Source organism: Sander vitreus, chromosome 24, assembly GCF_031162955.1.
Source record: "Sander vitreus isolate 19-12246 chromosome 24, sanVit1, whole genome shotgun sequence".
Lineage (NCBI taxonomy): Eukaryota > Metazoa > Chordata > Actinopteri > Perciformes > Percidae > Sander > Sander vitreus.
In genome coordinates this window covers 4810427-4826896 of record NC_135878.1, presented here as the reverse complement: position 1 = coordinate 4826896, position 16470 = coordinate 4810427, and the positions used below count along the sequence as shown (strand labels likewise).

General features: G+C 38.6%; 1 protein-coding gene across 2 annotated transcripts in view; it reads left to right on the top strand.

Annotated features, from left to right (window-relative positions):
- The window catches only part of LOC144512768 (gamma-aminobutyric acid receptor subunit gamma-3-like), an 86585-nt gene extending 72133 nt beyond the window's left edge, over positions 1-14452 (top strand). Inside the window, exons 8-10 of one of the 2 annotated variants that reach the window (XM_078243692.1) lie at positions 10839-11035; positions 13876-13902; positions 14171-14452. In XM_078243692.1, coding sequence (XP_078099818.1) covers positions 10839-11035; positions 13876-13902; positions 14171-14452 — 506 coding nt within the window. The remainder of the gene's footprint in view (positions 1-10838; positions 11036-13875; positions 13903-14170) is intronic. The other variant, XM_078243691.1, reaches the window with a different exon arrangement.
- The last annotated feature ends 2018 nt before the right edge of the window (positions 14453-16470 follow it).

Here is a 16470-nt window from a genome sequence, read left to right as displayed (position 1 = left end):
GTTATTATTATTTACTTGTTCTATTGTCAATTTTATGTTAATTTAACAAAAAAAATACAATGTTTTATGATAATAATGAGGCATGGTTTACTTCATAGGCTGTGTTATTACATTATCTGGGTCACATAACAGTGACCAAAAGATGCAGCCTGGAATTTATTCAAAACTTCAATTTGTTTAAAAAAAGTAAAAATAAATATTTTAAAATTTGATGGAAAGAGACAGTTATATTGCACAGCAAAATCTGGAATTGTTCCAGCTCTAATTGTGACATTGACGATGTAAATTGGAGTATAAATTAGAACAACAACTTAAAACAAACCACTAGGTTTGACAAACAGACCTTTTCCTTGCTCTCTGGCACTTTGGTAATACTTGTTGAAGGAGGTTAGACTCTATCTAATTAACTCACTTGACCAAAGAACTCAACCCAATCCAACCTCTCCACCCTCCAATCAGCTTCACCCCCCCCCCCATGTCACTTGCACAGAAGCAGCACACACAACTGTAAAGTACTTTAATTCCACTCAGTCCCACCTGCCCTTCATCAGCCTGCCAGTCAGCCAATATCACAGAAGGTCATCTGGAACGCCTCAGCGGTAATAAAGAAGTTATATTGGCGTTCTGTCCATTCCTTTTTGTTATCAACCCCAAAGAAAAAAAGTTCACTGATATGGAACAATAAAATCCTCTCATGTTGTATCAAATTCAATAATAAGCTAGCATTTTTACTCATGTAAGAGCTGGGCCAAATGGAGCATTTTGTCTTGTGCTGTTAATGAAAGCTTATCATAATAAGAGATTGTGTTGTGCGTTCTGCTCAGCTTCCTTTTTGCTGTAAGGTTGATAAAAGTTGACATTGTGACAGTGTGAAGACAGAGAGAGACAACACCAACACAAGGGTTTATTTTCAGAGTATGTTTAGAACTGTTTCTACAGACACTACAGATATGTGCTGAAATACTACTGATTTCTTGCTCTTTACCAAAAGCTGATTAGATTAGAGTTTTTATTCACCAAAAGTCTCATAACTAAGATACACTGGAAAGGTTGTACTTCATATTATTTGGCTAGGCTGTGGAGGAAAAATCCGGAGTCATTGCATCACAGTTATAGCAGCTTGCTACTGCGGCTGTTATTTAATGTGTATCACTCTGCTCACAATGTGTGTGTGCCCGTCTGTCTCTCCGTCACTCTGTCAACCTGTCTGTGTGCCTGCCTAGACAACAGCCAAAAGCAGTAAAGGCTTACAGTACGTGGGTGGCGGTGTGATACATGACCAAAGGCAGAGAAAGGCTTGTGATCTCCCTTAAACAACAGGTAGCGCAGAGCCGCAAGCTGCCACAGTCATGATAAACATCCACATCCAGCTCAACAACAAAAAGTAATTTAGCCTTTCTTCTCTAGTACATCGCCCCCGTTTGTCAGGTTGGCCTAAGACCTGATCCCAAGGCTGAAAGGAGAGATAAGAGGAAGAGAAGATGGGCACACAAGAGGGACAAAACAGTGGTGTAACGTAAAGTGAAGGCCTCTGGCATGTAGCAGCAGGGAGAAATGTCAGGAGGAGGGAGGAGGATTGGTCAGATCGCAGAGAGGTTGAAGTCCAAGAAAAAGGCAGGTGATGGTGCTTCCCCCGCCCCTTAAGGCAGTGTGGCAAGCTGCCAACATGTTCCAGGTGGTATTTCCAAAGGGCTGTAACTTACCTGCTACTCCTTCAGCAGCAGGATGTGTGGATATAGCGAGGTGGAAGTAGGAGAGCTCCAGAGATTCCCATTAGACCTCAATCTCTGCAGCTCAGATAGATCTTGACAGAGATACAGGGAGGGGTCATTGGTGGGAGAGAAAAAAACCACCTTAAGGCACAAGAGCTTGTTTGCTTCGTAATTTAGCATCACAGAGGTCTTTAGATTGTGCTGACCAAAATCTGAAGTGGATCTGGTTAATTCTCTAGGAGTTTGTTAAAGTACAGCAATGACAATGGGTTTAAGGTATGGCCTTTTTAAAAGTCTGATACATCAGCCTACCAAATCTTGTACATCTACTGTAGGTGAAATATGGGGGGGGGGGGGGGTTGTTTTGAATGTAGAAACTTGAGAGGGTAAAAGACAACTGTAGTTAATTAAAATGGGTGGAAACATCTATCATCATGCTACACAGGGTATTAATAAATATGACATAGTGTCAGACCCCTGTAGCCTGCTCTTCATCTCTGCTTAAGGCTAGCAGCTACAGTTGAATTGTTGGTAATGTAGGCGGCGCCAGCTATTGACATGGAAGAAAGCAAAGAATAAAAAGAGTTCCGCTGCGATCAATTTGATATTTTTCAAATCATCCTTTACTTCCGACTGACACTACAGCATAGGGCTGCTTGAGTGTTAATACATATTGTTTGGGGCATTTGCTGAAACGAGTGAATGTAGTTTTTCTAGGGAGGATAGTCTCAGTTATCCACAGTTTTTACTGGAAATATTTTAAACCAAAGAAAGTGCTCCAATACCCAAACGACTCTCTATTGGTTTAGCATTTATTCATCTCAAATAATGGGCCCTGGCTAGCAGAAAGCACTGACAACAAAAGAAGCTCATTTCTCATGATATGGGTGTGGTGGGGAAAACACATTTTAAAACCCAAGGTTTCCCTGTGAGAGCCGTCATTCACACAAATGCCTGTCAATGGTGATATGTCAGCTTGGGTATAAGAGCTGACTGTGTTCCTTATGGGAACTCTACCAAAAAGACAGTGCGTTAAAGAGAGGCTATAGTATAGAGACACCAGTCGGCTACGGCCGCTGTACAGGCTACACGTTGTAAACAGCCGTGGCCCGCTTGCCTGCTCATCCGGTATAGTTAGCATTAATTGCACTTTATTATGTTCTATGCTCTATTGCACATGTTTTATATGTCTTATGACATTTTAAGGTTTTTCAAATATTTTAATAAAGAAGTTCATGTTTCAAGTTAATGTACATGGAATCTTAGAACATCCTTTTTTTTTTTACCGCGGTATCGAAATCGGCATCGATAATCATGTTATTTTACTGGTATTGGCACCGACTACTGAATTTTTGGTATCGTGACACCCCTAGGTCTAATGGTAGAAGTCACTACAGCCAACAAAATAAAATGAACTTCATATATTGTAATTAAAGTTATCTGCCTCTAAAGTTGCCTCATATGACACGTCATATAGCATGTGTCATACTCAAGGCCAGCGGGCCAAATCCGGCCCCTGGCTGATTTAGATCTGGCCCTCATAACAATTTAGGTTCATAAAATATTTTGGCCCACCTAGTTTTTGTCGCTTTTTATGAAGTTTTTGTCGATGCTTTTGGCACTTTTTTTCCAACGTTTTTGCAACTGTTGCCGACGTTTTTTGGCGAGTTTTCCAACTTTTTTCCCTCGCTTTTTTCGACCTTTTTTCTTTGATGGCTAAGTTACTTTTTTGGGGCTTTATGTCGACCAAGCTGTAAGTGAGAAGAGCATATGAGACATGCAATAATACAGTCAAAGATGTTTGACTTTTTTGATTAAATCAAAACATGTCAATAAACTAAACGTGTCTGGCCCTTGATGTGATTCTTATTTTCCAGTGTGGCCCGTAGTGAATGACTGAGTTTGACACCGCTGGATATCAAGCAGACCGTCTAAAAATACATGGCTGGGTAAATAAATAATAGTGGAGAGTGGACACGCTGCAGGCTGTTTAGTCCCAAGTGTCTCCGTGTAGGGCCATCTAACTGATTACATGCATCGGAGATGCGGCTTTAAGTCAAGGCCTCAACAGTGTGCGTGAAACACCTTTAATCAGTTTAGATGGAAGTTGCCATGTGTAGCATTTTAACCTCAATCACTAGCACATTAATTTGAAAACATCAGCATAATTACCACCAACAAACAAGCTCCCGCCGAGGAGACTGTCAGCCCCGATGTACACTGCGTTTTACTTTGTGTTGATGTGTTGGAAAATGTGCTGGAGTGCTTCACAGCTCAAAACAGAAACACCTTAACTTTTTCAAATATTACGCATTTTTATTCCACTTCAACTGTTCTTACTGCATAATTTCAATTTAACATAGCCTACTTTGTCAGAACACATATAGTCACTGTTATTTGGGGCTTCTGTGATCTCTAATCTTTGTTCTTGCTATTTGAAACAAACCGATACAAGTACAAAATATTGATACAAACAATAGTAAAACCCACCCTGTGGTCTGGCAATTTGGAGAAATGAAACTGGCCAGTCTTAGCTTGATGTTATAGTACAAACATGAGGAAAGTTGCAAATTGCAGTTTTAATATTGACAAACCCAAATAGGGGTGCATTTAACGACTATTTTCATTGTCGATAAATCTGATTATTTTCACGATTAATCGATTAGTTATTTGATCTATAAAATGTCTTGTTTTTTACACAACTCAAAATGATTCAGTCTACTGTCACAGAGAAGTGAGGAAATTAAAAAGTGCTCATATTTAAGAAGCTGAAATCATAGAATTCTGACTTTTTTCATTAAAAATAACTCAAGCCAATTGATCGGTTATCAAAATAGTTAGGCGATTCATTTAATAGTTGACAAATAATCAATTAATCTTTGCTACTCTAAACCCAAGCTTAAACGTCACAGCTTTTTAGTAAAAATCGAAAATACAAGTTTAAGGACAGATGAGTCTATAATAATTGTCATAATAAAATGTATGCAGTATTGTGACCCAGCCAATGATCCCTGACTGGTGCTCCTCAGTACTATTTATAGACACTCCATGAACACAAGCTGTGGTCGGTTCCACCTGGTTTACCCCTGGACACATAACAAAGGTCAACATCTGATATTTGTTAGCATATTGTGGCACTAGACATCTATGACACTGTTTTATGCAAAATACCATGTCTTTGATATCTTAGTTTGTAAATTAATGTAAAAACTAATTGTTCTTTTTTGTTTTTGCTGTGATCACACTGTCATTATTCTGCACTCTGTAGCATATTTGCTTTGCACTGGAGCTTTTCTCCCTTCTATTCGACAGCCCTTGTTTTCTGATGTTTTAGATGTGAGACTTTGTGTTGTTCAGATCACCTGCACAGATAGGAATCGCCCAGTAGCTATGGCATCATGCAGCGACAATTCCCAGGGAATGAATTAAACTGTACAAAGAAAACTTGTGACCTTGATTTGAAATAGCAACCCAAACTGTGAGCAGCTGGTGGGTAGCTTGTGATAGGGGAAAAAAAAAGACAAAACTGTGTTGTCAATGCACTTGCTGTTTTCTTGAGATCACACTACAATGGGATTTGAACAGGTAGTAAGGTGTAAGGTATTAGAAGCAGAGAGTTGTTGTTCATTTACCTAGTTTGGCACTAAAATCTAATGAACAGGTGAAAAAGAGAGTCTAGATGAGCCCAAGACCAGAGGAGGTAGCTTGAAATAGATGGGAGCAACTTGTCTCTATGGAAACCACAGGCAAAAACAGTGGCACACTCTGCCATGAAAGACATGTGGGAGATGAGGATGAAAGAGACAGGGAGAGAGAGAAAAGAGAGGAGGGGTGAGACGCGCCATGGAGAGAAAGAGGAGAGGATGAGAGGGAGAGACCGCCGTCTTACAAGAATGATGTGCGTGTCACAGCAGTAGATATCGATGCCCCCAGTGGGCATTAATGTCACTGAGTTCATCTCCCTTTTAAAGAATTGATTTCATTTCGCCAAGCGAGCAAAATATTCTCCTTCAGGACACCATGAGGAGTTATTTCTTAAATAATGGCAATGATGACACAATGAGACACGAGTTATCTCCAATTAGAATAATTATTTACCAGTCTGGCAGGTAATTAATAATACCTATAATAGCCACTTTGGTTCCCAAAAGCTATGGAGGCATTCACATCAAGGACCCGTCTGGATCTGACTACCCTTGACCCCAAAGTCAAGTTTGTTTGATTAGTCTGTTTAACACTGTATCATACGGATTGACAAACTGAGGCCTGTACTACGAATCAAGATCAACATTCCCTCAATGGCAAAACACTGCTACAACACACACAAATTCACCCTAATCTACAAAATAAATTGTATAAAACTACTTGCATGTCCCTGTTCTGCAGGTATTCCACGCAAAGTTGGAAGTGCGCCCTCGTTTAGAAGAAGTCTCCCAGCTAATCCTGCCTTGTACAGGCCGAAGTTGGAGAAACGGCTAGCTAGCTCATGTAATCCTTACCTAGCTACTGCGCATGTGCGACTGACACTGATCTCTAATCTCCAACTTAACCTGCTCCCGACCAGGTTAGGTGTTCAGCATAAATTACCACAGCAATTTAACCCGGTAACGAGTGATCCACCGTTGTGATACAAAACCCTGGGTTGAACCTGAAGTTACCTCGGTAACCCCAAATCTTGCTTCGTAGTACAGGCCTCGGGTCTCAAGTACGCTTCATGTGTACTCGGGTACGGTTTGCAGCTGGTCTAACAAAACACTGAAGTACACTGCTATTTGGAATGTGACTTCATAACTATTCCATTATCAGTCAGTGTAGTTTTGAAAGACATTGCTCAATGCTGCCGGTCTCCCCCGAAATCTGCTGTAGGGCCGCCATTTAGAGAAGTTAAACCAAGGCTTAAAGGGGTTTGGAGGATGCAACATATAAGAAGGATGCCAGACACAAGATCAAGAAACAATTAACCCACAAGTTTTATTAAATTATTCAAAAATATTCTCAAAAGTAATAACAAAAAGAAACAAAAGGGACCGGAGATCCCGGCCAAAAGGAAAAAAGATGGGGAAGACGCTGGACCAACCTCACAGTGGGCCGTCGCTCCGTGCGTCTTCCCCTAAGTACCTAACACTACCTTTACCTAAAACTAATGCCATGAAGAAAACTGTAATGTATAGGGCGATGTCAAATTAGAACATATTGCCACTGCATTTAACACAGATTACAAGTGAGATCAGTTTTAAAAAAAGAGTAAAATTGGCAATTAGTCAAAAAGAAATCATCTACATATGATAGTCGGGATGTGAATGTGGATTACTGTTCTGTTGTTCTAGTACACACTAAAAAGTGATAAAAAAAAAACTCATAGTATGTCAAAAAAAAGTGATTAAAAAGTCATAGTTTAGTATGTCTAAAAAAATCATAGTATAGTATGTTGAAAAAAGGGATAAAAGTCATAGTATAGAATGTCGAAAAAAGTCTTAGTATGGTATTTCGAAAAATAGGATGAAAAAGTCATAGTATATTATGTTGAAAAAAGTGAAAAATGTCATAGTATAGCATGTCGAAAAAAAGTCATAGTACAGTATGTTGAAGAAAGGGATAAAAGTCATAGTATAGTATGTCGAAAAAAGTGATAAAAAGTCATAGTATAGCATGTCAAAAAAAGTGATTAAAAAGTCAAGTATAGTATGTTGAAAAGTCATAGTATAAAAAGAGCATTATTACTTATATATTTAAGTAATAATTTTACTTATTATGAAAACAGAGGGGGCCTGTCCATAGCGCTGAAAAGAGCTGTCCATGGTGCTGAAACGGAGCATTGTTGTTAAAACAGAGGGGTGCTGTCTGTGCTGCTGAAAAAAGCTGTTATGGTGCTGAAACGGATTATTGTTGTTACTAGAATAGAGGGGCGCCGTCTGTGGTGCTGAAAAAAAGCTGTCCATGGTTCTGAAAGGAGCTGTCCATGGTTCTGAAGAGAGCTATCCGTGGTGCTGAAAAGAGCTGTCCATGGTGGACTTCTTATGACTTTTTTCAACATACTATATTATTACTTTTTAAACTTTTTTCGACATACTATATTATTACTTTTTTCGACATACTATACTATTGACTTTTTATGACTTTTTTCGACATACTGTACTATGACATCTTTTGACATTCTATACTATGAAGTTTTTTGACATATTATACTATGACTTTTTTCGACATACTATACTATTGACTTTTTATGGCTTTTTGCGACGTCCTATACAATGACGTCTTTTGACATACTATATTATGACTTTTTTCAACACATACTATGACTTTTTGGCATTCTATACTATGAAGTTTTTTAACATACTCTAACTAAATTTAAATGAAAATGAAGATGTCAAAAACGCAGAAGTAGAAGTCATAGTATGAAGTACATACTATGACTTCTTATGACTTTTTTTCAACATACTAAACTATGACTTCTTATGACTTTTTTCGACATACTATATTACCTTTTTTTTACTTTTTTCGACATACTATGACTTCTTATGACTTTTTTCAACATACTATACTATGGCTTCTTATGACTTTTTGTGACATACTATGACTTTTTCGACATACTATACTATGACATCTTATGACTTTTTGACATACTATACTATGACTTTTTGACTTTTTTCGACATACTATACTATGACATCTTATGACTTTTTTTCGGCATACTATACTATGACTTTTTTCGACATACTATACTATGACTTTTTTATGAGTTTTTAGACTTTTTCCGACATTATATATACTAAGACTTTTTTCGACATACTATGACTTTCTGACTTTTTTTCGACATACTATGACTTTTTCGACATACTATACTATGACATCTTATGACTTTTTTTTGGCATTCTATACTATGAAGTTTTTCAACATACTATACTATGACTTCTTATGTCTTTTTCCGACATACTATACTATGACTTCTTATGACTTTTTTTTGGCATTCTATACTATGAAGTTTTTCAACATACTATACTATGACTTCTTATGTCTTTTTCCGACATACTATACTATGACTTTTTTGACATACTATATTATTACTTTTTTTTTAACTTTTTCCGACATACTGTACTATGACTTTTTTTGACATACTATATTATGCTTCTTATGACTTTTTTCGACATATACTATGACTTTTATCGACATTCTATACTGTGACTTTTTACGACATACGATACTATGACTTTTCATGACTTTTTTCAACATACTATACTATGACTTTTTTGGCGTTCTATACTATTAAGTTTTTTGACATACTACTATGACTATTTGACATACTATGACTATTTTATGACTTTTTAGAATTTTATACATACTATACTATGACTTCTTATGACTTTTTTCGACATTCTACACTGACTTTTTTCAACATATTCTATGGCTTATTTAGACATCCTATACTATGACTTTTTTTGGCATTCTATACTATGAAGTTTTTCAGCATACTATACTGACTTTTTCATGATTTTTCTTGACATACTATGACTGACTTTTTTCGACATACTATACTATGACTTTTATCGACATTCTGTACTAATGAATCTCAGCGCAAATTCTTTCAGGAAGACTTCTAATTACTGTAATCACCACTATCTCTCCCTAAATCTATTCAGCTGTTAAGAGGCGTTCACTCTTCAGTAAACCAATCATAATTGGCCACGAAATTCATGATCCAATCACAGCATGACATCCTGCTTTTAAATGTCTTTGCTATCAGCTGTCTTCTCAGGCAAACGTGCAACCCTCCTCCCTCCCCTTCCACCTCTGGGCGTCGTCAACCACTGAAACCTGAGTCCCTTTCCGGCAGATAGGTCCTTTGTTCGGCCTTTGGGTTCCCTCTCCGCCATCACCAGTGTCTAGGCTCCATCGGGGGGGAATATGTTCTGTTTCTCTACCCCTTTAAATTTTTTTAATGTTGTCCCCAAAGACTCTGTACATTTCATGTACATTTAATATTATGCTTATCTACAATAAATATTTGCATATCTGCAATGAAGTCTCTCCTAATTGAATTGACTTTTTTCAACATAATATACTATGACTTCTTATGACTTTTTCGACATACTATACTATGATTTTTTTTCAACGTACTATACTATGACTTTTTCATTACATTTTTCAACATACTGTACTGTGACTTTTTCAGCATACTATACTAAGAGTTTTTATGGCTTTTTTTGACATACTATACTATGACTTTTTTAAACATACTATTTTATTACTGTTTTCGAAATATTATATTGACTTTTCAACATACTATACTATGACTTTTTTCGACATACTATTTTATTACTTTTTTCGACATACTATACTATGACTTTTTTTCGACATATAGTAGTACATAGTATAGTCTGTCGAAAAAGTGATAAGAGTATTGACTCTTTTATTACTTTTTTACACAAAAAAGTCATAGTATAGTATGCCAAAAAAATGATTAAAAGGTAGTTAGTCATAGTATGTCGAAAAAAGTAATAGAAATGTCTTTTGCCAAAAAAGTGATGAAAAAGTCATAGTATAGTATGTCAAAAAGTGATTAAAAAAAAAAGTCATACTAAGTAATAAATGTAATTAAAAAAATCATATTTGGGAATGACGAAAAAAGTAATAGTATAGTATGTTGAAAAGTGATAAAGTTATTGTATAGTATGTCGAAAGAAGTCATAGTATAGTATGTCGAAATTAATTGATTAATTAGGAATAGCTCACTGAAATAAGTTACTGACTCAACAATCTGAGATTGAAAGATTGAATCCCACTTATGTCTTGACAGTTTTTAAGTTCTCTCCCCTGTAGTTTGAACAATAAATACATTTCAACCAGAGCCTTTACAAGTTTTGCATATAGCTCAGCAAGGTAAGGTTAAACTCTCATGAAGACTGGAGGTTGAGGGTTCAGTCCTTCTGACGTGCCGCTTGTTTCGCAAGTCTAAAAATGGAAGTGAAAAGTCAATTACTCAAAATTGTAGTATATTGTGTCAGATCAGATAGCTCAGGCTTCCACATTGGTCACCCCAGTGCTGACCAGCTATTCATCAAGCAGTCACAGTAAATTGCTGAAGTATTGCTACTGCATTCCTCATATATGCATTATGTTTTTTTCTAGGTATCACTACAGTGCTGACAATGACCACCCTGAGCACAGTGGCCAGGAACTCGCTACCTAGAGTGTCCTACGTGACGGCCATGGACCTGTTCGTCACCGTCTGTTTCCTGTTTGTCTTCGCTGCCATGATTGAGTACGCCATGCTCAACTACTACTCCTACAGTATACGCAGACCTCCTGCCAAGACGCAGAGAATGGTAAGCCTTTGGTGAAAGTGTGAGGCTGTGTATTAGCTCTGCGTCTTGCATGCCGTCATCCACCTCCACTACCGGCAATGTTCCGAAAAGTTATTGATCCAAGTAATGCTGCGCTACTAGAATGTGATTTGTTTTTCTGTAGACTTTGTGGTTATAGGAATCTGCATCGCGAGGTCCTTTTCATGATGTAAGCCTGTGTGAATGCAGAATGTTTGCAGTTATGCAGTTTGGCTGATTGTACCTGTAAGGTAAATCTTTTTTTTTTTTAGGGGGTGTTTTTCGTTATTTTCGTGTTCTGACAGCCCTAGTAATATAAGAATAAAACGTAAGGTATTACACTTCCTGAGTAACTTGCTCAACACTGCTGTGCTAGCATTGAGAGTGGAAAGTCAAATGACTACAAAGAAACACAGAACAACAGACACAAAACAACCAGAAAAAGACTGTCCACAAAATACTCAAAACAACTACAAAGACGCACAAAGAGACTGAAAGCGACCACAAAGAGACTTAAAACTAGTAGCCTGTCTGTCTGGGTGTCTTGATCCTATGCATCAAGGGTGGGGGGCCATTTTCATGTCTGTGCCCTGGTGCCCATTATTTCGTAATCTATCCATGTGTATCATGACTGTATTAATAATGATCTCATTAGTTAAGGGCAGTAGATTAATGCGTGTCAAAGCAACCTTGGAGGCTGTGAAGACCTCAGGGCACCCATGGGATCAGTGCCAATGATTGGGATGTAGCTGTCTGGACAAAGTATGCATACATATACATATATATGTATGTGTATGTATAAATGTATGTGTATGTATGTACATATATGTGTATATATACAGTATATAAGACACACACACACACACACACACACAGTATACACGTTTGCCAAGGCATCTGACATGTGTCTATATGAGCATGTGTGTTCTCTTTTCAAGCAATTGCTCCTGTGTGGGAGCCTAATACTTTGTGTAGCTGTTCTCAAGGCTGCACCTGCCACAAACGCTTTAATGGCAGCAGCACACATCTACTCAGACTGAGTCAGCCACCGTTTCTGTCATTTCTCTCTCTCTCCAGATCCCCTCCCTCTTCATTATTTTCCTCCCAGTGTAGAAGAGTTCTGTTGAATGTGTCTCCGGGCTAAAAAGACTGCCAGCTCGGGATGAACAATTAAGTTGTGTTACATACAGTCCCCTCCTCTGCATTTCTGGCTCTGTGCTCTATTTTGGCCAAGTCCGTCTGTGGGGAAACCTCATATTTCCCTCCCCCAACTATCCGCGTGGCCCCTTTGTGCCGCCCACTCAGTCAATTTTGTTACTCCACAAGACACATCTAACTCTCTTCTCTCTCCCGCCTCCTCCTCTTCCTAAAAGAGCGGAGTAGAGGACTGGAAATCTGTGTGAAGATTTTACCCCAATTAGGTCAGGATTTTATACACATCAGGGAGGAAGTCACATAATGAATTTTCCTCAGCAGGTACTTATTCAGCATTCCGGTCTAAAATTCAGGCTATAGCTGACTATAAAAATAATAAAACATATCGTATTACAATGATTCATGTTATATTGTATTATACTGTATGTGGATTTTTTTTTTTTAAATCAGTAAACATATTAATTTCAATTGCTTTGAGTTCTGGAATAAAACAACATCAATAATATCTGATGTGATAGGATGTCGAATTCCTACTGACCCGATTGTTTTGTTACTTAATGACGACTCTAAATTACACCTGCTTGGGAGACGGGAGAATTTGACTAGCCAGCCAAGAAAAAATTATAGCTCAACGCTGGCTCCCCCCCCCCCCCCCCAAACACACTCGCTTTGTATAAAACAGTGGTTGGTGTATTTTCTAGACATAGTTATGCTTGAGCTCTCTACAGCAAGGATTAACAAAGCCAAATCATCGACTATCAACCTTTGGAAAAGCGCAGCAGCACAAATATATATAAATATAATAGACCTAATGACCTCAAGAACCATGGCCACAAGAACTAGAGGAGAGTGACTAGGCAAGGTGTGATTTGTTTGTTTGTTTGTTTTGTTTTTCTCAAGACCGCAGAGGGTGGGGGGTGGGAGAGGGTTTTTGTTCTTGTTCAATTTGTGTTTCTCTGTTCTGTATGTTTGAAATATAAAAAGCAATAAAAAATTGATCTAAAAAAAAAAGTATTGTATTGTTTAATATATATATATCTATATATATTCAAAAATGTATATCCAAGAGTGAATTTGAACTTTTTAAAAGCCACTATACTGTTAGAAGAGCATATTGATTCACCAATGCTTTTTGCTGAGCTCATTTTGTTGTTTGCTATTGTTTTTTTTATTCCAATGACTGGACAAATGAAGAGACTGGTACATTTCTATCCAGTGCATCAATACTGGCATTTGATGGAGTTTTTCTGCAATCTAAAATATTGACAAGTGCTTGTCAGGGCTTTGTGTCTTTATAGGCTATAGTCATTTGGCACTTATGCTCGATCACAGAGTGTGTGCCACTAGAAGTGCCACCATTTCTTCACAGTTTTTTTTTTTTTTTTAAAGGCACCCCGACTTTTCATAAACTAGTCTTTCTTAGTTTTACTTTACTTTTTCAGAAGCAATTGTACTTATGCTTGAGAACAATCCACACCTGAACAGAAGTAAGTTCTGCACGGCAGTCATCATGATTGAACGGCATTAACCTCTGCCCTCCCTCTTAGTTAGTGTTGCTACGCCTGTCAAGCTTTCCATTCTGGCACTGCACATATGTAGATTTACACTCAAAATTCTTTGAAATGTTTCTGTCAATTTACCAGCTGAAATGACAACTGTCACTGGCAGATGTGATCAGCTGTAGCTAGCTAATTAATCCAGTGTTAGCTCCATGGGTTGGCACCGACTTGTTTAAAAAAAAACAAGAATCCTGTAAAAGTGCTTAGGTATGCACTTGTTGGCTACATACATGATATCATTCTAAAATACTAAGGCTAAAGCAAACATGTCCCAGGCAAAAAGTCAGCAACTCTACTAGTCGATACAAGGCCTGCAAAGAGGAAGCATCGTTCTTGTATTGCAGTGTAGCGCTAGTTAGTCCTACAGAAAGTCAACGATCAATTCCTCCACCATAACTCTCTCCCTCTTTGTCATCGCGTACAGGCCTACTCATCCTTCACCATGGGTCACACACCTCGGTCCATGATGCCCATGGGCAACTCCCTGTTCTGGCAGGACTACGACGACAACTGCCTGTACGAGTGCCTGGACGGGAAAGACTGCAAGAGCTTCTTCTGCTGCTACGAGGAGTGTAAAGAAGGCGGCTGGAGGAAAGGACGCATCCACGTCAACATCGGCGAGCTGGATGCCTACTCTCGGGTTTTTTTCCCCACCTCCTTCTTGCTCTTCAACATAGTCTACTGGGTCAGCTACCTCTACCTCTAGGCGGTCTTGGGCTGTGATCCGCGGGCCCCGCTGAAACAGCCACAGTCCCCGCCATTTTACCACCGTGGCCCGTGATTTAAGGTCAAAACTAAACATGGAGGAGAAAATAAAAGGTGGATGCACTCTTTGGGAATTGTGAAAGACATGCAGCCTCTGGAGTGGTAAAAAGTGCATTTGTGCTGGAGTGCACAGTTTAACAGCCATGACACTTTGAGCAGTGGCACTCCGAGGAGAATAAAACGCTCAGCAGTAGAACAACAAGCCGCCAGCATTAACTTGAATGGACAGGTCCCGTTTATGACTCTCTCAGAAATCAAACAGACAGCTGTTACTGCAGAGACGTTCGGGGACGGGGTTGCATTGCTAAATCTTGGTCATAGAGATGGGGAAGCACCCATAGTGCCTTCTTTAGAAAGGGTGCGGCACCGAGAGACACAGCTTCAGAGTTCCCTCCATTATCTTCATTACCTCATCCACCACACCGCTGCATGCTGAGCTGTCTATTCTTTAATAAAACAAACCTGGAACACTAACACTGGAAATGTTTAAAACTAACACTCACCATTTATTTTGTAGCACATTGGTTTTAGTTGTACTCTAGAATTAGTTCTACTTTCTAATAATAGCAACATTTTCTTATCATTAATATTAGAATTAGTTGTATTTTCATAGCAAGTCAACTAGCTTGCCCATCAGTTGTTAATTGTTGAATATGAGTTAGTGTCAGGGGCAGTGGTTGTCTGGTAAAATCTTGTTTTTTAAGTCAGTGAGCTTTTGTTCATGACGCTTTATAACCAAGCGATGCAGTTTACAGTAGATGCCAAGAAGATTTAGGTGTTTTATAATAGATGCTGGGTTACATTCTTAGACACAAAATGTAGAAGAACTGCATAAATACATACCAATCTAATACTAAACATGCTAATCTCATCCACGGGCATATTGTGTACCAGTATGTCACAGTATATGAACAAACAGATTAGGGTTGGGGCAGTGTTGGCTCCTTTCTGACAACAGCTTTTTAAAAGACAGTTTCACATTTTATTTTACACACTTTCATCCTTATTTATACAGAATTCTTGTATCTAATAAGGCTTGTGGATTACCTTGGTTTAAAGGAAAAGTTCAACATCTTGTAAACTATACTATGTTACCCAGTTCATGCAAACTCAAAAGTTCCTTCAACCTTATGCCTTGATACATTTAATTTGCACAGCACTAACTCCATCAGTACAGCAAGAGTCATGTCAGGCCCTATTCCTAAGTGAAACTTTCTCAAAATGTTGAACTATTCCAAAACTTTACTATCCCCAAAGAAAGAAATGTCATCAGCATTGGTTTCAATGGAGCGTTCCAGATGTGCATGATGCACACAAAATCATTGTTGGGCAAAATGAGCTGCAGAGATATTAGTTTTGGCCACTTGAACCGTAAAGCACATGAAACATATACTGTAAATGGCCTATTGAATTTGCATTTGAGTCGTTATATCCAGTTTCAGAAGTAGAGTAACGTGAGTGCATACATTTTGAGTCTTGATGAAAGCTTAATTTTTTTTAATGTCCTGCCATATGCAGCCACTTTCTAAAGCCAAGTGGTGTGTGTTATCTGTACGCATTATGAGCTATCTGCAGAAGAATGGGACGTTGCATTTGGAGCAATCGGCGTGTATGTCTACGCCAGAACGGGACGTTGCATTTGGAGCTATCCGCGTGTATGTCTACGCCAGAGCGGGACGTTGCATTTGGAGCTTGGGTTGGGTTTAGGAAAAGACGAACAGGGTTGGGTTTAGGAAAAGAAGAAAGCAACGGTTGGGTTTAGGAAACGTGACACGCGGGACAAGATCCCCGATCTCCTGGGTGAAAGTCCTGTGTTTGACCCATCAACCCCGATCAACCTCCCTACGCAGATTTTCGGCCTTTATACTACTCGCTACGGCATAAATTGACACGCAATCGCAAGGTAATGTAAGTCAATGGAGGCCATACAGCGTTGATAAACATGCTAAAAAGCGATTA